The following is a 22,899-nucleotide window of genomic DNA, read 5'->3' as shown; positions in this document are numbered from 1 at the left end:
TGCGATCAATGTACACAAGAAGTCAAGCATATGTGGTTAAAAAGACCTTAGTGGACATGGAAGACCCCACTCAATAGACCTGAGGAAGAATCTGATGAAAAAGACTAAGATAGTAGGGGCTAGGGGTCATCTGTAGCACCTAGACTGTCCCTTGGTTGGTTTTGTTAAGACATGTAGCACCCCCATAATGGTAATGCAACTTGGCCTGAAGTGCAAGGCAATGCCTCAATTGCTCACAAACCAAAGGCAGCTGGTGCTGATGAGGGCCAAGCAGTTAAACGCGACCAGGTTTCCAAGTGGCCACTGGTATCGCACTAGAAATTGGAGCTCGAGGTCGCTTGATAACAGAAGCAGCAGTGGGATGGTACCTCCTCTTACACTGATGGGTAAAAAAGAGCACCTACAACATTCCACCCAGTGGATGATAGCTGATGACTCCGTGCCTCTATAGTAACCCTTACTGCAGTGAACTGGCTGTGGCAAGAAATCTAAAATGGGGAACAACTGTGTGGCCACTAAAAGTAGCTCCTAGCGCTTAAGCTTGCCCAGCCATTCTCATGGAATCTTAAGAGACAAGTCCACACTTGAGACTGTGCCATGGCTGCTTATGCAGAGCCCAGTGCCCAATGGTCACATTCCAGCCTAGCCCTGCACATCTGTCCAGTGAAGTCTGGGTACTGCCTCAAAAGCTAGGCTGAGGAAATACCCATCCAGAGAGTTTCAATATAGAGTCTTCTCAAGCAGCAATGTAGGGAGGAATCTTTATTGAAATTGATGAACGAGCAGTGCATAAAAAAAAAAAAAAAAAAAAAACAAAAAAAAAACAAAGAAAGGCAGCACAGAAAAAAAAAAAAAAAAAAATGTATTTTTGGCTTACCTGTAAAGTACTTTACTTGAAGTACATCACAGGACACAATATCTTCATATCCATTAAAAGGAGGTTTATTCTTCTACCTTTAGATGATTGGCCCGTGGCAAGAAAAAAAAAAAAAAAAAAAAAAAGACAGGAAATCCCCTCCTAGACAGAACCCCTCCCAGTTCAGTTAGGCAGGGCTTCAGTTTTTGTAGCAAGCCATGAACCATAAAAGGAAGAGCTGTGTCCTGCACCGACTCAAAAGGATTTTAACGGTAAGCAAATAATCCACTTTTCTTTATCCTGCATCCCAGGATTCAAGGTATCTACATAGCCATTACAATAGGAATGTCCCAAAGTCTGATGATGAATAGACTTAGGAAGCACCAACACTCCTGGTAGAATTAACCATCACTGAAAACTGTAAAACTTTAGAGTGTAAGCTTGGGAAATAAAGTGGTAGATCCACTGGTAGATTTGGAGGTTGTGTGATCCTTCCTTGGACCTTCAGGTAACAAAAAGAGGAAATCAGACTGACAAACTGCAGAAGTTGACTTTAGGTAGCACAAAACATTCAAGATGTGAAAAACCTTGTCCCCGGGCTTCTATCACTTAGGACAGAAAGATGGCAACGTAATGTCCTAAGTGAGTTGGAATAAAGAAATCACCTTAGGTAACAAGGACAGCTTAGCCCATAGAACCATCTTGTCACAGCGGAGGAACAGAACGGTTCCTTAAAGGTAACAGCAGCCAATTATGAAACTTTCCGAGCTGAATAGGAACCAGAAAAATAATGGTGTCATAAGGACTAATGGACTATCCCTTATGGGTTTAAATGGAGATTTCTTTAAAACAGAAAATATCAAGCTGAAGTAATACAATACGCGTTAAGCCTTGTACAAGGGCATGCACTAGGGAATGAGAAGCAATCAGTCTCTGAAAATCTGATTCTTGATTGTTTTCAAAGCCAGTCCCAAATCAACTTCAGATTGCAGAAATGCCAGGATTTGGCCCATGACATACTTATGAGGATGAAATCTCCAAGCCTAAAATCAGGCAGAATACGAATTCCAAGTATTATGGTAAAAAGCTTTCTTAAAGTCACCTCCTTAGCCTTCAGCAGTAGGAATAGCTAAATCAGAGACTCCCCTTTCTCTAAGGACCCTGTCAATAGCCATGTTAAAGCCAGCTACTGTAAAGAGGGATGGAAGATCAGACCATGTGACAGAATTCCTTCCACTTGAATCCTATGAAGCAGACAAGGTAGAAGCTGCAGGAAGGCATGAATTAGGGAGCACTGGTTTCACCGTCATCAGAGCCTCTACCCTGAACTCTCGAGGATCCCTAATCATGGAGGCTAACCTGTCTAGCTTTGTACTGAATCTTGACACCAGAATATCCACATCTGGGGTTCCCCACGATCAGCAGAGTTCCTCAAACGCCTTTGGCTGGAAGAGTCTACTCTCCCCTGGGGACAGCTAATGATGGCTGAGAAAAACCTCCTTCCAGTTTTCCACACCTAGAATGTAAACAGCTAACAAGGTGGGGATATGAAGTTCCACCCAAAACAGAATGAGGTCCTCTTACTCCTTAACAGCCCAACTTCTGGCGCCTCTTTGGTGGTTCATGTACGCTACCGCAGTGGCATTTATCCGACTGAAACCTTACAGTGAGACTGTTCAGCTGAACCAACCAACATTAACAGGGCAAGACGATTCACTCTCAATTCCAGGATGTTGATGGGCAACAACCTCTCCTGCGTTGACCAAGTCCCTTGGACCGAGAGATAGTCCAGAGCTTCACTCCAGTCCAACAGGATGACGATCGTTGTCAGTACCCTCTAGGACAGAGGGAGAAAATATTTTCTCATCTCTAGCATCCATGAGGAGATCCATTAGTTCAGAGCATCTCATGCTGGGGTGTAACAAGGCTGGGGAATCCAACGACTGTGTCCCCTTGACCCATATCGCCAAGACATTCCACTGGAAGGGGCCCGGAATAAAACTGGGCAAAGGGCACTGCCTTGAAAGAGGCTACCAACTTTCCTAGAACCCTCGTGCAAAAGCAAATTGAGGTATTTGTCAATCTTTAGCAAGTTCTCCTGAGCCCTCAGAGCAAGAACTTTGTCCAGATCACTCCCACCTGTATAGTATCCAGGGTGAAACCTAAATATTCCAACCTCTGGGTTAGAACGAAGGCCAACTTCTGCAAATTCAGAACCTGTCCAAACTTCTCTGGAGTGTGCTCTGTGAGAGACGCATTGCTCTCCAGTAGCAAAGCCAATTGCTCTCTCAGAAGGAAGTCATCCAGGTACCCTATAGCAAGAATACCCAGGTTATGCAGGAGCCCCAGGACTTTGGCCTGTCCACAGGAAGAATCTGATGAAAAAGACTAAGATAGTAGGGGCTAGGGGTCATCTGTAGCACCTAGACTGTCCCTTGGTTGGTTTTGTTAAGACATGTAGCACCCCCATAATGGTAATGCAACTTGGCCTGAAGTGCAAGGCAATGCCTCAATTGCTCACAAACCAAAGGCAGCTGGTGCTGATGAGGGCCAAGCAGTTAAACGCGACCAGGTTTCCAAGTGGCCACTGGTATCGCACTAGAAATTGGAGCTCGAGGTCGCTTGATAACAGAAGCAGCAGTGGGATGGTACCTCCTCTTACACTGATGGGTAAAAAAGAGCACCTACAACATTCCACCCAGTGGATGATAGCTGATGACTCCGTGCCTCTATAGTAACCCTTACTGCAGTGAACTGGCTGTGGCAAGAAATCTAAAATGGGGAACAACTGTGTGGCCACTAAAAGTAGCTCCTAGCGCTTAAGCTTGCCCAGCCATTCTCATGGAATCTTAAGAGACAAGTCCACACTTGAGACTGTGCCATGGCTGCTTATGCAGAGCCCAGTGCCCAATGGTCACATTCCAGCCTAGCCCTGCACATCTGTCCAGTGAAGTCTGGGTACTGCCTCAAAAGCTAGGCTGAGGAAATACCCATCCAGAGAGTTTCAATATAGAGTCTTCTCAAGCAGCAATGTAGGGAGGAATCTTTATTGAAATTGATGAACGAGCAGTGCATAAAAAAAAAAAAAAAAAAAAAACAAAAAAAAAACAAAGAAAGGCAGCACAGAAAAAAAAAAAAAAAAAAATGTATTTTTGGCTTACCTGTAAAGTACTTTACTTGAAGTACATCACAGGACACAATATCTTCATATCCATTAAAAGGAGGTTTATTCTTCTACCTTTAGATGATTGGCCCGTGGCAAGAAAAAAAAAAAAAAAAAAAAAAAGACAGGAAATCCCCTCCTAGACAGAACCCCTCCCAGTTCAGTTAGGCAGGGCTTCAGTTTTTGTAGCAAGCCATGAACCATAAAAGGAAGAGCTGTGTCCTGCACCGACTCAAAAGGATTTTAACGGTAAGCAAATAATCCACTTTTCTTTATCCTGCATCCCAGGATTCAAGGTATCTACATAGCCATTACAATAGGAATGTCCCAAAGTCTGATGATGAATAGACTTAGGAAGCACCAACACTCCTGGTAGAATTAACCATCACTGAAAACTGTAAAACTTTAGAGTGTAAGCTTGGGAAATAAAGTGGTAGATCCACTGGTAGATTTGGAGGTTGTGTGATCCTTCCTTGGACCTTCAGGTAACAAAAAGAGGAAATCAGACTGACAAACTGCAGAAGTTGACTTTAGGTAGCACAAAACATTCAAGATGTGAAAAACCTTGTCCCCGGGCTTCTATCACTTAGGACAGAAAGATGGCAACGTAATGTCCTAAGTGAGTTGGAATAAAGAAATCACCTTAGGTAACAAGGACAGCTTAGCCCATAGAACCATCTTGTCACAGCGGAGGAACAGAACGGTTCCTTAAAGGTAACAGCAGCCAATTATGAAACTTTCCGAGCTGAATAGGAACCAGAAAAATAATGGTGTCATAAGGACTAATGGACTATCCCTTATGGGTTTAAATGGAGATTTCTTTAAAACAGAAAATATCAAGCTGAAGTAATACAATACGCGTTAAGCCTTGTACAAGGGCATGCACTAGGGAATGAGAAGCAATCAGTCTCTGAAAATCTGATTCTTGATTGTTTTCAAAGCCAGTCCCAAATCAACTTCAGATTGCAGAAATGCCAGGATTTGGCCCATGACATACTTATGAGGATGAAATCTCCAAGCCTAAAATCAGGCAGAATACGAATTCCAAGTATTATGGTAAAAAGCTTTCTTAAAGTCACCTCCTTAGCCTTCAGCAGTAGGAATAGCTAAATCAGAGACTCCCCTTTCTCTAAGGACCCTGTCAATAGCCATGTTAAAGCCAGCTACTGTAAAGAGGGATGGAAGATCAGACCATGTGACAGAATTCCTTCCACTTGAATCCTATGAAGCAGACAAGGTAGAAGCTGCAGGAAGGCATGAATTAGGGAGCACTGGTTTCACCGTCATCAGAGCCTCTACCCTGAACTCTCGAGGATCCCTAATCATGGAGGCTAACCTGTCTAGCTTTGTACTGAATCTTGACACCAGAATATCCACATCTGGGGTTCCCCACGATCAGCAGAGTTCCTCAAACGCCTTTGGCTGGAAGAGTCTACTCTCCCCTGGGGACAGCTAATGATGGCTGAGAAAAACCTCCTTCCAGTTTTCCACACCTAGAATGTAAACAGCTAACAAGGTGGGGATATGAAGTTCCACCCAAAACAGAATGAGGTCCTCTTACTCCTTAACAGCCCAACTTCTGGCGCCTCTTTGGTGGTTCATGTACGCTACCGCAGTGGCATTTATCCGACTGAAACCTTACAGTGAGACTGTTCAGCTGAACCAACCAACATTAACAGGGCAAGACGATTCACTCTCAATTCCAGGATGTTGATGGGCAACAACCTCTCCTGCGTTGACCAAGTCCCTTGGACCGAGAGATAGTCCAGAGCTTCACTCCAGTCCAACAGGATGACGATCGTTGTCAGTACCCTCTAGGACAGAGGGAGAAAATATTTTCTCATCTCTAGCATCCATGAGGAGATCCATTAGTTCAGAGCATCTCATGCTGGGGTGTAACAAGGCTGGGGAATCCAACGACTGTGTCCCCTTGACCCATATCGCCAAGACATTCCACTGGAAGGGGCCCGGAATAAAACTGGGCAAAGGGCACTGCCTTGAAAGAGGCTACCAACTTTCCTAGAACCCTCGTGCAAAAGCAAATTGAGGTATTTGTCAATCTTTAGCAAGTTCTCCTGAGCCCTCAGAGCAAGAACTTTGTCCAGATCACTCCCACCTGTATAGTATCCAGGGTGAAACCTAAATATTCCAACCTCTGGGTTAGAACGAAGGCCAACTTCTGCAAATTCAGAACCTGTCCAAACTTCTCTGGAGTGTGCTCTGTGAGAGACGCATTGCTCTCCAGTAGCAAAGCCAATTGCTCTCTCAGAAGGAAGTCATCCAGGTACCCTATAGCAAGAATACCCAGGTTATGCAGGAGCCCCAGGACTTTGGCCTGTCCACAGTTCCCAGAGTGTTCACCAACTGCATGACCACAAACCACTGCAAACTGACAAAAACTTTGGTGAGGGAAAAAGATTGGAACATGCAGATAAGAATCCTTGCTCCCTCTCAGATACCACAAACCGCACCTATTCTATAAGAAACTTCAGTGCTTGGAAAAACTTGTGCCCTCTTGAGATCCAGGATGGGGCAAACATTTCCGTTTGCTTTTGGAACCACGAAGAGGCTCGAGTAGCACTACAGCAAAAAAGTAGTACTACATCAGAGAGAAAATCCTCCATTCAAAAGGGAGGATTTTTTTTTTAAATGCATTCCCAGAATCCCCCACCACTTGATACAAGTAGGAAGAAGAAAGAGCAGTGAGAGTTCACTGTAAGGATGGTATTGGCCAGGTGATGTGTGGTGCCTGGTTTCCTCCAGACACGACACTTGCCATTCAGGCCAAAAAGTTTCATCTGTGTTTCATCAGACCAGAGAATTTTGTTTCTCATGGTCTGAGTGTCCTTCAGGTGGCTTTTGGCAAACTCCAAGCGGGCTGTCATTTGACTTTTACTGGAGGAGTGGCTTCCATCTGGCCACTCTACCATACAGGCCTGATCGGTGGAGTGCTGCAGAGATGGTTGTTATTCTGGAAGGTTTTCTTCTATTTACAGAGAAACGCTGAAACTCTGTCTGGGCATCAGGTTCTTGGTCACCTCCCTGACTAAGGCCCTTCTCCCCCGATTGCTCAGTTCAGCTGGGTGGCTCACTTTAGGAAGAGTCCTGGTGGTTCCAAACATCTTCCATTTATGGATGATGGAGGCCACTGTGCTCATTGCGATCTTCAATACTGCAGACATTTTTCAATACCCTTTCCCAGATCTGGGCTTCGATACAATCCTGTCTTAGAGGTCTACAGACAATTCCTTGGACTTCATTGCTTAGTTTGTGCTCTGACATGCACTGTTAACTGTGGGACCTTCTAAAGACAGATGTGTGCCTTTCCAAATTATGTCCAATAAACTGAATTTACCACAGGTGGACACCAATCAAGTTGTAGAAACATGTCAGGGATGATCAGTGGAAACAGAATGCACCTGAGCTCAATTTTGAGTGTCATGGCAAAGGCTGTAAATACTAATGTACATGTAATTATTTTCCTTTTTTATTTTTAATAAATTTGCAAAGATTTCAAACAAAACTTCTTTCATGTTGTCATTATGGGGTATTGTTTGTAGAATTTTGAGGAAAATCATGAGTTTAATTAATTTCAGAATAAGGCTGTAGCATAAAAAAAAAAAAAAAAAAAAAAAAAAGTAGAAAAATGGAAGTGCTGTGAATTCTTTCCGGATGCACTTTATGTGTGCCTAATCTATCAAAGCTCACAATGCGATGAGGCTGTCTTGCACCCTTCCCTGTAAGTTTCCTAATCCTAGATGGGACGAATAGCCTTTTTCATGCAGAGACTGCACACACATGACCATTACCTAAGACCCCAACATAAAATGAAGCCTTGTATAGCTGGGAGAGGGTAATGCCTAGGAGAGGATTTCTTGTCTATTTTTTTTGCTAGTGTCCAATCTCCAGAAGATGGCAGCATAATGGATAAATTATAATGGATGTGAAGATCCCCTTTGATTTATTATAAAAAAAACAAAAAAAACAAAACAAAAAACTGGTTAAATCATTTAACTGGGAAAAAGAAAGAAAGAAGGAAAAGAAAGGAGGAAAGAAAGAAAGAGAAAAGAAAGGAAGGTTGATCCTCATATGACACTAGCAAAAAAACAGACATGCTGGGTAGAGGAGGGGTTATATTGGGGGCTTGCTTTTTATTCGGTTTGCCAGTGTCCAATCCCCTCTAGATGGCAGAATAACCTGACTGTACCCAATTTTCTCTGTTTTTCACTGAATAAGAAATAAAAAGTTATTTTTATCTTAGAGTAGAAAAGTCTAAAGAATCTGCATTAAGAGCTTCGCAATTCTGCAGCGTATTTTGCCCAAAAGAATCCACCATTTTATCACAAAGAATGGTTTATTTTCTATTTACCTGGACTGCGGATAACAACTCGCTGATTTTGTTGAACATTAGCAGCTTGAATTTGTTGCAATGGCAAAAGCTGGATAATCTGCCCATTTGGGTGCCTGAACAAGTTGATTCCATTAGGACCCTTAATGGGTTGTAAGACCATTTTCTGGCCAGGACTTGTCTGCACACTCTGTACTGGGCGAACAGGAGCAGAGCCATTGGATACTGGTATGAGGAGAAGTCGAGGACCCAATCGCTTATCAAGTCCTGAAGTTAAGGTAGCCCTTGGTGTTGCTACAGAAGGCGAGATTACTGAAATTTTAAACAGAACAACATTAGCTGAAAAATGGGAGATATGTCACAAAGTATTATAATAGACTATATTTAGGAAAGTTGTATATGGACACAAAAAAGGCTATAAAAAATGAATACATTTGTTACTAAAATGTGTAAAGAATTTTCAGGAGCCAGGTAGCTTTAGTAAATCAAATGCCTACAAATATTCAAGTGACGGATGAATTGTTTACCATTGTGACTGGGCCAACAAATATCAACCATGTTAAAGTCTGTTTTTTTTTACTTCTAACACAAGTTAAAGTACATATTACAGGGGAAGTGTGAAGTGTAGAGGAAATGATCTGCTTTGAGGCGTGGTTAGGTTGGAGTTGTGATAGCAGGCATTTTTGTGAATTGTCTAGAAGATGGATTCATATACTTTGATCTCAATGACACTTGCTTGGTCAAGGTCAGGATAATCATGAAAAGAATGGCCCAGCGGAAAAAGAGGAGGGTGTTGTGCTGGTAATGGTATTGCTGGCACCGACACTTTGCTGATACACAAAGCCTTGCCACTGGCAATAATGCTTAAAGCGGAGTTCCACCCTTCCTGACACCTACGGCCCCACTGGTAGCCGATACACATTTTGTATTGTGTAGTTAACTTGTTTTTGTTTAAAATTCCCTCCACGGTGATGTACATCATATCTTAACTTCCATTAACACCTGGGATTGATGACACTGATGTCACAGGAGTCAATGGCAGTCAAGAATCCTCCACTGCCATTGCAGTTTCTGCAATCCACTGTGCGCCGCGCTGTATCCTGACTGTGCAGGCATGAGATTGGGAGGTGCATGCAGGGTAGCATCCCGGAAACATTGTTAAGCCACATCAGTGATCACACTGATGACAGTTTACACTTTTGATTGCACTAGCAAAGAAGATCATGGGGTGTTTTTTTTTTTTTTTTTTTTTTTTTAAAACAAGGAAATTGGAACTCTGCTTTAATGCCTCTGACCCTGCCTGGCTCTGTCAGTATAGCTTTTGCCTGCACACAGAAGCAAAATGGTGTTACCACATGGCTACTTAGTACAAACATGAAGTGGCAGCAGCTGCTTTGTCCTAGTTCTCCATTCCCCAGAGCATTCTGGGATACATGAACTTCCACTGTCCCTTCCCCAGTGCCCACTTAACACTTTGTAAATGCTTCACTAAACACACCATAAATGCTATAGGGGGCGGTTAAAGTGATTGTATATGCAATAAAAAACAACAAAAAAAAAAAAAACACCCACACCACAGCAGGTTTATACTTACGTACTCTGTGCAATAGAATTGCACAGAGTGGCCTGAACCTCCTCTTTTTGGATCCCCTGGCATTTCTGGCTCCTCCTCCCTGGAGAGTGCCCCCACAGGAAGCCGCTTCCTATGGTGGCAATCGTGTAGGCTTGCCCTTGAACCTCATTGTCTGTGTCTGCAGACACAGACAAGGGTACTCGGCCCCACCTCAAGCTCCCTCATCACTGGCTTTGATTGATAGCAGTGGGAGCCACTTTCTCTCGCTGCCGCAGCAAAGCCGGTGAGACCAGGAAATGAGAAGAGAGAGCCGCTGCAGAAGGACACAACGCTAGTTCTACTTTAAATGCCATTTATACAGAGAGTATTGAGACATTTGTGAAAAAGTCCTTTAAGTCTTCCGGTGTCTGTGCAGACCCCTCCAAAAGGACCCAGGCAATGATAAACACCCACATCATCAGGAAAAGATGTAGACACTCGAAGACAGACCCTTGCACAATGCAGTGTAGAAGAAAGACTTTGGGCCCAGCCTGTCCACAGGACCTTGGATTCAGATAAGAAATTTAGCATTTACAGTGATTGCTTTTAAAATTTCACCTAGCAATTAGGAAGTTGTGGGCTGAGGGGGGCCGGTAATTTGCAGAGATGGTGAGGGGTATGGCTAGATATCAGCTTTAAAAACGTACATCTTAAACAATCCATAACTTTTTCAAAACCTTTAAATTTTGATCTTCAATAATATTAGCATTTTCTACGGGTTTCTATATGCGACTGCTTTTTTTTTTTTTACGTTTGGTAGTTCCAGCACTGAAGTTACTGTATTTACAACACAGAAATTTGTGTGTAGTTATATTCAGCTCACACAAGATTATACAAATATCCTACCTGTTCTTAATGTCACTGTAGGTCTTCCGGTTGGGGAACCAACCAACCCAATTGTTGGCAGATTGGCTGAAGCGACCAAACTTGAAGCCACTGAAGCAGCAAGAGTTTTATTAGTACCTGGATAGGCTTGTGGATGGACAGTTGAAGTCACAGGTGGACAAGGAGCTCTGGTTAAAGCTGGAGGTGGTATTGACACACACTTAGGAGACGGACCCGAAGTTAAACTAACTGTGCTGGTGGTGTCATTTGATAAAGTTGCAGTTACAGGGAGAGAGGAGTCTTCTGTTACTAGTTTAGTTGCTTGTATTAGGGGTGTAGATAAAGAGGCAGCTTGGTTTTTAATGGGTGAAACAGCACCAGACAACAATGACGGTGTAGTTGATACCATGTTCACAGAAGAAGATGAGACAACTGTAACCGCACTGCTTGATGATACTGGAGTAGATATAAGTACTAGTGGAGAAGACTGCATATGTATCTTTGGCAACTCCACAGCACTGGGTTCAGGTGCTCTGACTTCAGGACTTTCCTTTTCTAGACTTCCATCTTCACCCGTGACAACCTGAGTGAAGACACCACTGGGTGTAGATGGTAAAACTGCAAAGTAGAACATTTGTTAATTAGTACCCTCCCAAGGAAGAATTTGTTTAAGACAGCCGTATGACAGCGTCAGTCTACTGTTCTTTTAAAAGGACTGAGGAAGTTTTCATCTTAAAGTGGAACCTTATGTTTGTGGAGGCCACGGCAGTATTTACCATATTATGCAAGTCTGAAAAAGCTTGCTTGCACATTACAGCACACTTACCTGTAGGTCTGCTTTCCTCCAGTAATGCAAGGTTGGAGTCTGCACACCACTGCCATCTTCTTCTGTGTCCAGCGTCTCTTTGCTTTGGCCACTGATGATGTACCTTCTTATGCATATGCTCAGAAGCTACATTATCCCAGCACCGTTCCTAGCATCCTACAGATGCCAAAAATAGGCTTGGGATTGTACACTGCACAATGCACCGCAGTCAGTAACAAAAGTGTATTTGCGGACAGGTAAAGGTCTTTAGGTTTATACCGCTCTTCTAGCCAAAAAAAATCAACCTGCTTGCAAATTTTTGTTCCCAACTAGTGTCCTACTTTTTGCTAGCTAATAAGGCAAGTTTATTAAAATGGTTGTAAACCCTTACATATACCCACTAAAGCAGGGGTCTTAAACTGGTGGCCCTCCAGCTGTTGCAAAACTACAACTCCCATAACGCATCACAAGGCTGACAGTTACTCCCACAGGCAGAGGCATGATGGGACTTGTAGTTTCACAAAAGCTGGAGGAGCGCCAGTTTGAGAGCCCTGCACTAAAGTGATGAGGCTTAGATGACACAGAGATTAAAACAAAGCCTATTACATAAGTTGTACCTGTTTATTTGCCGCCCTCTCTTTTTTACAGCATCCTAAAACACAAAAGCTTTTTTCCAGCTCCTCAGTCTGGTGTCACACACTGCACATCATAGAGCAGGGAGGTAATTGGTAAAATCTGAGACCTGAGTGGAGGGAAAGGACATACCCCATTCCACACAGTCTCATAGGGAAACATGCACAACTAAGGCCGGCAATCCCCTGTGTGCTGAAGGGGGACATGGCTGTCTCCCGAGATTCTAGGGGAGTGATGGCGAACCTTGGCACCCCAGATGTTTTGAAACTACATTTCCCATGATGCTCATGCACTCTGTATTGTAGTTGAACACAATGGGAATTGTAGTTCCAAATCATCTGAGGTGCCAAGGTTCGCCATCCTTGTTCTAGGGTGCCCGGATAACCTGCCGGAAGCTACTAATTCAGATAGCAGAGGGACGAGAGAGGTGAATGAAATCACACTCAATGCTTTTGGATTGAGGCGTATGTTCTTTTAATTTTATTTTTCATTTCAGAGGTTTACAACCAAGTTAAGCTAATATGGGCTTCTAAAAGAAGAACATTATGTGCTAAAAACTCAGTGGGGTGGATTTGCCATAAGCACAGAGACTGTGCACTTTGCAAGTGCAGATGCACCAATTTTCCCCAAAGCATAGTAAATGTTATAAAGCTCTGCTGATTTCTATCATCCAATCATGAGCAAACAAAATGCTGTTTTTTTTTTCCTTGCATCTGACTGGGTATTCTTTTCACAAAGTGAAGCTTCGCCACATTTACTAAGAAAAATGAAGGCTTCTGCACGTGCAAAGTGCACAGTCTATTTGACTTTAGTAAATCCACCCCCACCCCAGTGAATTGAAAGGGAAACAAAAAATTAATAGAAAAAGTGAAACTATAATGGCTTGCTGCCAGTTGTATTTATTACAATGCACATGTTTTTAAACTAATGATTTTTATTTTTAAACTACATGTATACAAATCTTTGATTTACAAATTAACATTTAGTACATGACAAATTATTCTTAAAGCACCATGGTTTAGCTAAAGAGGCAGCTCTGCAGAAGTTGCCTGCCTGTAGACTCTTCATCTAAACTGAAGCCTTGGACTCTATTAGGCAAGAGTCACTGCTTTGCACTAATGCGCTCTTTTGACAGTCTTTTACAACAAATGAACTAAGAAGATTGAAGAAATATTAAAACTTCACCTGCTGAGTGGATACAACACTACATATAAAAGAAAAAAAAATACAGAATGCATTCCCATCATAAAAAGAAACAGAACTATTTCATTACAAAAACTGACAGAAGCTGGAATTCCTTTTTATACATACCAGTCTTACTCTGTGGTGAAGCAACAGTAGTTTTCTGTCCATCTGTGATGACTTCCAAATTTTCATTTACTGTAGTAGATTCTGACACCGTATTATTAGCAGCTGCTTTGGCACTGGCTTCTTTAGACAAATAAAGCAGATTAGGTCGCAGTCTATGTGTAATATAAGCTGCAATTCTATTTGCTGGATGAAGTGCTCCCATCTGACCCAACAACAATTTAGCCTGTGGAAATGTTTTTCCATTGACCTATAAAAAATTAAACATGGTTTTATTATACAGCACCAACAATGGGTATCCCGAACTAAAAATGGGCAACAATGGCTAGACCATAGTCTGTTTGCTTAAGTATTAATGTTTACCTGTCACTATATCAAATTGTTAAACAATCTTAGGCTACAGTGGGGCAAAAAAGTATTTAGTCAGCCACCAATTGTGCAAGTTCTCCCACTTAAAGAGATGAGAGAGGCCTGTAATTGTCATCACAGGTATACCTCAACTACGAGAGTCAAAATGTGGAAACAAATCCAGACAATCACATTGTCTGATTTTTGAAAGCCTTTATTTGCAAATTATAGTGGAAAATAAGTATTTTGTCAATAGCAAAAGTTAATCTCAATACTTTGTTATATATATATATATATATATATATATATATATATATATATATATATATATATATATATATCCTTTGTTGGCAATAACAGAGGTCAAACGTTTTCTGTAATGCCGCATACACATGATCAGACTATCCGGTGGACTTGATGTCACAGTCCCGGAGGATGCTGGGACTGTGACATCATAAGGGGGCTGGGTTACCATGTGACATCACCTGTGACCCTGCACTTGTCCCTATATAAGTCGCCATACAACGCGTCCCTGTCAAATTGGTAGTGCTCGTCTGACCGCAAATCTCTGAAACCTCTGATGCATTTGGGGACATGCAAGTATGCATCCTTGATGTCCAGGGATGCCAGCAAATGATGGAGTGCAGCGACCACTGAGCGAACTGATTCCATCCTGAACCTTTGTACTTTCACAAAGCTGTTGAGGGCCCTTCAGGTCCAGGATCGGACAGACCTCTTCCTTCTTTGGGACTACAAACAGATTGGAGTAGAATCCCTGAAACCTTTCCGGTGTCAGTACAGGTACTATCACTCTGCGCAGCAGCAGGTCCTGTACTGCCCCAAACAAGGCCTCCCAACGAGCCGGAAGAAGATGAAGGTTGAAGGGAAAAAATCTGTTTGGTGGACAAGAAAAACTAACTAACCGAGAGTCTGGTGGGGGCAAACTTTCATGCGGTAACAGATTTGCTCGCAGGCTTGTTTGGCTTGCAAAAGCAGGGACGCTTTTGTCCTTCAGCTGGCACCTTTGTTGGACTGGGAATGCTTACCTGCCAACCCGGTTGGACAAAAAAATCCCACTTCTGAGCGGAAAAGGAAGGCCCTTGCCTACGGCGTGGCTCCTTACCTTTCCTGGACTGTGGGACTCTTTCCCCTAGTAATATTCTTAATAATGTCATCCAGTGAGGCTCCAAATAGCCTCTCTCCCTGGAAGGGCAAGTCCGCCAGTGCTTTCTTAGATGCCTGGTCCGCAGACCAGCTTTTCAGCCAAATCAGGGGACGTAGCACTACTGCTGATACTGTGGCTCTAGGGAGCAAGGGAGTCGTATCTAAGGCTGCATCAGACACATACTTAAGGCCCTGCACCAACTGGTCTGCCAGCTCCTCGCAGACCGGGGAAGCCTGTTGCGTTTTTTTACCCCCCCTTGCGCCTGCCCGCCACTTCCACCCTGGTAACAAAGGCCTCCAGGACTGCCGACAGAGCATCCATAGGCATCGCAGGTGCAGGGGAACCAGTTGCAAACACAGGGATCTCTGGGGAAGAAGCGCCAGCTTCTGACACCATGCTGACCCACACTTGCCTGTCACCACTTAGGGACCTAAGGCAAGTCATACAAAAGTCCACCCTCCTAGCTGCAGACTGAGGGGCCCCCCACAGGACTCACCGCCCTGACCCAGGTACTGCGCTATGCTGCTGCTGCTGTATGCTCTCCCCTGTGCCATCCATAAGGTGTCTGAGTGGAAGCAAGCTGTTCTAGAAGGAAACAAGTGCCCAGTGCTAGAGGCAAAACCACCTGAGGCACCTAAAAAATGGCCGCCTCAGCAAAAAATGTCTACTACAAAATGGGTGAAGGCAAAAAAACTAGCTGTGGCTACCACAAAATGGTCACATCCCCAGGAGAATGGCCGCGGATCGCGTGGCATTCTCCCCACATGGCTCACACAGCACAAATACCCACCGTGGCCCAGAAAGAAAGGAAGAGGATGAGAGGACCCCCAAGACCCAGCGCAGCCCCCTGCCAGGACTTAGAGCAACCCCCCCTCCCCGAGGACATTCGGCCAGGTACATGCACCACACACCCAGGAGGGAAAGGACAGGGAAAGAAAGGGAGAGTGAGAGACCCCCCTGGTCGACCTCCCAGGGAATGCCCAGCTGCTCCATCCTGCCGAGACAGGTGTAACCATACTTACCCCTCCTGCAGGAACTGCTGGATGCATTCCACAGACAGACCCATCACCTGAGCAGTATGGGGTGGCTGCCGGCCAAGGCACACTGACACAGACAGCAGTAGCCCGGACATATGTGTGTCCCAGAACATATAGCTCACCGGCCGCCCCTGGAATAGAGATGGGAATAGAGATGGGAATAGAGATGGGAATAGAGATTGGACATGTCGTGGCCAACCCAGCGCGTAGCTAGGGCCTGCACACGCTCGATTGCCAGGCTGGGGAGACTATTAGGATCTATATTATCCAGCCTGTCATCCAGCTCGGCTGTTGATTGAAGATCACAGGAATCAAAAATGCAGAAAAAAGAAGAAAATTCCCAGGATCGATGGTCCCACCGGGGACCCAGGTCCTTCTACACTAGGCAGAAAAAAAACCTGAGCTGCTGGATGCAATGTGAGGGGTTATAGCCAGTAGGACCGCCCCCTGGACAAGTACTGTGCAATTGTTGCTGTTTTTAAAACTTTCTGCCTAATCCTCTCCTAAAGGGACGATATAACCCTAAGGTCAAGAAGAGCTGCTGTGTCCGTCAATGAACGATAGAGAAATGGAAACGAGTCTCATATTTTTTTTTTAATCCCAGTGACAGAAGCAGGGGAGCAAAGGAGCAGTGATTATTATCTGGCAGGCATACCATTTAAGTGATTCTGGTGCTTTTCTCTACATGGGAGCATTGGTCTTTTGGGATCTCAGAGTTCTCTAACAATTGAGTGGGCACCTGGGAAGCACAGAGGGCCACATTACAAGACAGATCACTTCACAGGATTACTTTAAACCTCAGGTGCATGCACAATACGATTTAATAGCAATAAGGATCAATTTAAGCCTCCTCAGATCACAGCACTAAAGAGGAACCAGAGCCATGAGCTATATTGGTATGATTCTACAGAAATAATCTACCTAAAAAAATAAAATAAAAAAAAAGTTAGCATTCTCTCCATATAATCATGCTAGTAATAGAGCTAAAAATATTAGTAGTCACTCTGTAGACTCAAACTTCCAAAAAGTAGCCTGATGTTTTCCACCAGTATTTATTCAATACAGTTACAATGGTATATACACACACGTTTGTGCAGGCATCTTATGCATTCACATTTTTTCTTACCTGAATGAGCTCCGACTGGTTGAGGGTAGAATTTTTTAATCGAGCAACCAACCTTCCAGCTGGAATGACCTTGGAGTAGAACGGAAGACCTTTCCCTCCATGAGACTTTATTTCATTCTCAGATCTGGTTTCTAAGGGTATTTGCTCTGCAAATTTTATCCCTTCTGTTTTCCCCTTTAGAGAAGGTGGTTTTGCTGTAATCGGATCGGTTTTCTGGTCTGGAGCCATTGAGATCTTTACATGCGAAGTGGCAGATGATTTGGATGCATCTCCATCCTTATTGTCTGAAGTCAGCTCTATATTAAAGCTGCCTACTCGAAAAGACCTTGGTTCCTTTTTATCAACCTGCTGTGAAACGATATTGAGGATTTTCTTGGGATCCTGTTCCCGGCTGCAGTCTGAGATAATATTGAGTAACTTGGTGGGGTTACTGCTGTCTGCTTTCGAGTGCCTTTTTTCAGCAACTTCTGCAAATAAATACACAATACATCATCACTATATAAAGTATTTAAAAAAAATCTCACATAATCGATCCTTTTCGTGGAATCACTTTACACTCTTACTTGAAAATACAGGATGACCTTAAATGGTCTAGAGCAGGGGCCGTGGCCTTTCTGTAGCCGGGCCGCGGGTGCCCGGCATGAGACACCTGGGTTGGCAGGGCGGCATGAGGCAGCCGAGCGGTCGGCATATGAGAGCTGGGTGGATGGAAGAAGCGAGCAGAGATGACATTATCTCTTTCCGCCCCCCCACATCACTGCTCTTACGCCCTCACAGCCAGTGTTTGGTCAGCCTCAATGTCGGAGGTGCAGCAGGGAGCAGAGCGATGACATCTTTCACTGCCCGCCCTGCATCACCGCTCTTCTGCCTATATTCGGAACCCACAACTGCACAGAGGCCTGCCTCTGGGCTAAATGGACCAGTACTGCCATCAATGCAGTGGTGGCAGGCGTGGCAAGTAACATTCCGCATCTGGTGACCGGAAACGTGGCAAGTGACGGGCCAAGTGACATTCCGCATCTGGTGACAGGAAATGTGGCTAGTGACATGCCACATCTGGTGACAGGCAACATGGAAGTGGCGAAGTGGCAAGTGACAATCCACATCTGGATGCAGGCATCGTGGCAAGTGCCATTCCGCATCTGGGGGCAGGCGACAGTGGAAAGTGACATGCTCCCACTGATTCTGCATTATGGTGAGTTAAACTATTTAATGTATTACTACAATGTAATAATAGAAATAATGCGCTTCAATCACCCTGACACCATATCAAGCATGGTTCTGTGATGATTGAAGTGCTAACAGCAGCCATTGATTATGAAGAATCATTTACCTCATGTGCGTCCATCGCCCCCCCCGGTCCTTGGCACAATTCTCTTTCATGCAGCAGGTCCCCAGTGCCCTCGTCCCTACCCTTGTGTCCTTTATTAAAATCCCCACCATCCCACCAGGTTTGGAAGACCCATATGCTTTTAAACACTGGAGTAAACTAGGACTTACCAACATGTATAGTCTGCTTTCATCACAGGGTCTGAAGTGTTTCACAAATTACAGGCAGATCACAAATTGCCTAAAACAGAAGTCTTCTGCTATTTACAAGTGAAGCACTTCATTGTATCACCGATGCCAACCCTCTACCAAAGGAGTGACTCTGATGTCTTTTTAAAACCCCTGTCAGATTGATCCACACTACCCAGGCTTGATCTTTTTCTTGTACACCCTACTGCTCACAGGCTCCTTGCAGTCCCAACATGCTTACATGAATTATTGGAAATCCAACCCCAAAATGTTTTGGCTTTTGAAACCAATTACTCGATTGCTGGGACCTAGTTCTAAAGCATTATACTCTGGGACATACAGGACATGCTTCCTCGGCTGTTCAGAGCTAGGCACCTATATGCTTGTCTTATCCAATTGTCAAAATGTTGTGGACTCATGTCCACGATTTGCTGAAAACACAATTTAAAGCAACTTTGATTAACACCACAGATTTTTACGGCGACCAAGCAAATTATGACACATCCTGCCTGTCAAACTCCCTCTACCTAGTGGCAGTAAAGAACAAGGTGAACTGTATCTTAAACAATGAGAAACTCACCGCTAAACTTACTGATACAATGTGTAAGTTTCACACCTATCGTAATTTTTCATCTGCTACGATAGCCTACCTATGGATTCTGAGGTGCTCCTTCTTACCCCTTCCCTCCCTTTACTCCCCCTCCTTTAAATTTTTTTATGTTAAAAATACATGCACTTTTCTGGACAATATCATGCGTTATAAGTAGTCTCTTATGGATTCCCTTGAATTGATCAGCCAACTAATGCCTTTGTATAATGGATCGTAATAATAAGTACACGTAAAATGTATCTTCTTACATATTTGTATTTATTGCCTTTACCACAAAAAATTTGAATAAAAAAAAAGAAAATAATTCAACACACAATAAAATATGGTGCCTTACCACTATTGTCTCCTGCATTTTCCTTTTCCCGTTCTCTGTACTTGTTTGGTTTATGGCTATATTCCTGAAACAAAAAACAACATGTTTAAAGATGTATAGCAAATTCAAACCAATTAAAGAAAGCTAAAATAAAAAGAAACCCGTTACTGGGTTTAGGAAATGGCACAAAGCAAAACCTTTTAACCACTTGCTGACCGGCTCACACCAATATACATTGGCAGAATGGCAATGGCACTCCTGCGCAAACAGACGTACCTGTACATCAGTCTGAAAACGCAGAATAGCAGGATGTCCGCCGAAGGCATTTCCCTGTTCTGCCTAGCGACATGACAGAACTTCTGTACCCCGTCATCGGGAACAGTGATCTGTCATGTCAGTGGTAAACCACCCACCCTATAGTTAGAACACGCTGAGGGAACACACTTAACCCCTTGATCGTCCCCTAGTATTTAACCCCTTCCCTTCCAGTGACATTAATACAGAATTCAGTGGCTATTTTTAGCTCTGACTGTTGTATAAATGTCAATGGTCAAAAAATAGAGTCAAAAGTGTCTGATCTGTCTGCCCCAATCCCAATTTAAAAAAGAAATAAATAAAGTGCAGATTACCGCCATTACTAATAAAGTAAAAAATTCATAATTAAAATGCCATAAATCTATCCCCTTTTTTGTAGATGCTATAACATTTGCACAAACCAATATGCAGTTATTGCGATTTTTTTTTACCAAAAATATGTAGAATACATATCGGCCTAAACTGAGGAAGAAATATGTTTTTTTTTAGATATTTTTGGGAAGTATTTATTCTAGCAAAAAATAGAAAATATTGACGTATTATTTTTGTTTATAGCGCAAAAAATAAAAAGCGCAGTGGTGATCAAATACCAGCAAAAGAAAGCTATTTGTGGGAAAAAAGGGCGTCAATTTTGTTTGGGTACATCATCGCACGACCGCACAATTTACAGTTAAAGCCACGCAATGCCGTATCGCAAAAAATGCTCTGGTTATTAAGGGGTAAAATCTTCCGGGACTGAAGTGGTTAAGTGGTCCCACCACCTTCTTCTGATCTGGGCCCTTTTGCAGAGCTACAGTGTCTTCACATCTGAAACACTTCTGAAAGATGCCTTGTTCTCTGCTGCATAATGTGATTTCCTTTGCTCAACCCTACGTAGATATTATAGGAAGGAACCATGGCGTATGACAGCAAACAAGGGCATCTGACATTCCTGCACATTAAGGGTCTTCACATAGCTGTGAGCAGTGCAAAAATTGGAGGAAACGGTTAATGGAAAAGGTGAGTATAAATCCCCTTCTTCTGCAGGTCATGCTTTGTGACATTATTTTGAAATACAAGCAGTACAAGATTAACATAAGGTTTGAAAATAGTTGAACTTGCAAGAAACTTAAATTATATGTAAACCTCAACCATGTAAAACACTTCCTTCAGTTTAAAATAGAAATACAAGGCAGGATATTTATATTTCTTTCTTTTTTTTTATAAATGATCACATGACCTCTGCATGGGGGGGGGGGGGGGGGGGGGGTCAGCAGGAGGAAGAACAGGAACAGGATACCTTTTCATACAAGTACATGGTAAAACAGACACATATCAGGAATATGAAATGTTGGGGTAACATACACTTTAGCAAGGAGGCAATCCACATCACGCAGAACTACACTGCTTTAAATACATTAAAGCCCCATACACACTATCAGTTTTTCTGTTGAGTTTTTCCTTCAGATTTACCAAAACCATATAATATGAGGTCAAACCTTAGGAGTTTCAATGTGTATGCAATCAGGCAGGCCCTTAAACTACATGGTTTTAGTAAACCTGAAGAAAAAAACTCAGCAGAAAAACTGATAGTGTGTGTGGGGCTTAAGAGTTTGAGTAAAGTTTAGGAGGGCATAATTTCAATATGAAGCCATGGTCAAGAACATGGAAAAATGACAATATATCAGAAATAAATGTTCAAACTAATCATAGACCATAAAAAATGGACAGACTTGATGGACCACTGGGTCTTTTTTTCTGCCATTACTTTTCTATGTTTGTAAATAAACTGTTTGGTTACTTGCACAAACACACCCCACCTCACTTCTACTAGTTGAAATGATACCATCTAGATCTTTTGTCTGCAGGAACATGTATAGTATAGAGCTAGTGTTGCGCTTTCTTTTTAGTATACACTGCACACACTACAGCCTAGTACACACTATTCGTTTTTTTTTTGTTCAACCCAGCAGACTGAACAAAAAAAAAAAAATCTTTGGTAGGAGCCGCTGTACTATGTGATGTTAGCACAGGGATCTCCCGCGCTGAGCTATTGTTTTCGGAACACACCGGTCAGCGCTCTCAGCTATTGGCTGAGAACACTGGTCGGATGTAGATCTGACCTTTTTCAGTCATATCCCTTCGACTACTGTCATTCCTCGAGCTGCAGATGAAAACAAATAGGGACTCTACTGTTCGGTTATTGTAGACCTTCATAACTGCATTTGGTTAGCTGTGTGTGTACTACATCATACCTCTTTTGTATTGCTTGAAAGCATTGTAAAAGGTTTGAAATACACAGCTGGGAAGGGGACAAAAAAACAAGATACCTTTCCAGGGGTCTCAGAGTCGGCACAAGGGCCTTGGTCCTTTCTGGTCTTCTCCTCTGTTGCCTTATGCTTGTAGACCCTCACTCGTGCGCATGTCATACTATTTAATTGCTGCACATCTTCAGAATCCAGATCCTCCAGGCAAACCTGTAGAGTGACAGTGATATTCAACAGCCCTAAAGGGACACTTTTTTTATCCTAATTAAAAAGGAAAACCATAGCCTATTCTGCACAAAAGCAAACATAACTTCTCCATGGAAAAAAGGGAACAAATCCCATTCAGCCCATTATTAGTAAGGCAGAGCTTGGACACTTGTCATGCTATAGCTTATTCTACTGTACTTGGAGAGGCATTAGTATAGTCTAGTGGTTCTAAAGTCAAAAGGTTCCCCCCCCCCCACTTCTACCTTAATGCATTCTCAGCGATTGTTAAGGTTCGATTTTTTTTTTTATTATTTAAATAACAAACATGTTATACTTACCAAAGTAAAACCCTTGTACAGAGCAGCCCTGATCCTCTTCTTCTGGGGTGCCCCAGCGGCACTCTTGGCTCCTCCTCTTCATCGAGTGCCCCCACGGAGAGCCGCTTTCCATGGGGGCACCCAAGC

The 22,899-nt window shown here is 43.2% G+C and overlaps 1 protein-coding gene across 4 annotated transcripts in view; it reads right to left on the bottom strand.

Annotated features, from left to right (window-relative positions):
- Window positions 1–22,899, bottom strand: part of MGA (MAX dimerization protein MGA) — a 156,805-nt gene that overhangs the window by 59,697 nt on the left and 74,209 nt on the right. For 3 of the 4 annotated variants that reach the window (XM_077464523.1, XM_077464522.1, XM_077464524.1), the window contains exons 11-16: window positions 22,292–22,438; window positions 19,689–19,752; window positions 17,227–17,693; window positions 13,554–13,800; window positions 10,826–11,422; window positions 8,389–8,679 (exon numbers count right to left, since the gene is read on the bottom strand). In XM_077464523.1, coding sequence (XP_077320649.1) covers window positions 8,389–8,679; window positions 10,826–11,422; window positions 13,554–13,800; window positions 17,227–17,693; window positions 19,689–19,752; window positions 22,292–22,438 — 1,813 coding nt within the window. The remainder of the gene's footprint in view (window positions 1–8,388; window positions 8,680–10,825; window positions 11,423–13,553; window positions 13,801–17,226; window positions 17,694–19,688; window positions 19,753–22,291; window positions 22,439–22,899) is intronic. The other variant, XM_077464525.1, reaches the window with a different exon arrangement.

Source organism: Lithobates pipiens, unplaced genomic scaffold (genome assembly GCF_037356315.1).
Source record: "Lithobates pipiens isolate NorthernLeopardFrog02 unplaced genomic scaffold, aLitPip1_a1.2 Scaffold_30, whole genome shotgun sequence".
Classification (NCBI taxonomy): Eukaryota; Metazoa; Chordata; class Amphibia; order Anura; family Ranidae; genus Lithobates; species Lithobates pipiens.
The sequence above is the reverse complement of the archived record's forward strand: the minus strand, read 5'-3'. Positions and strand labels throughout refer to the sequence as shown.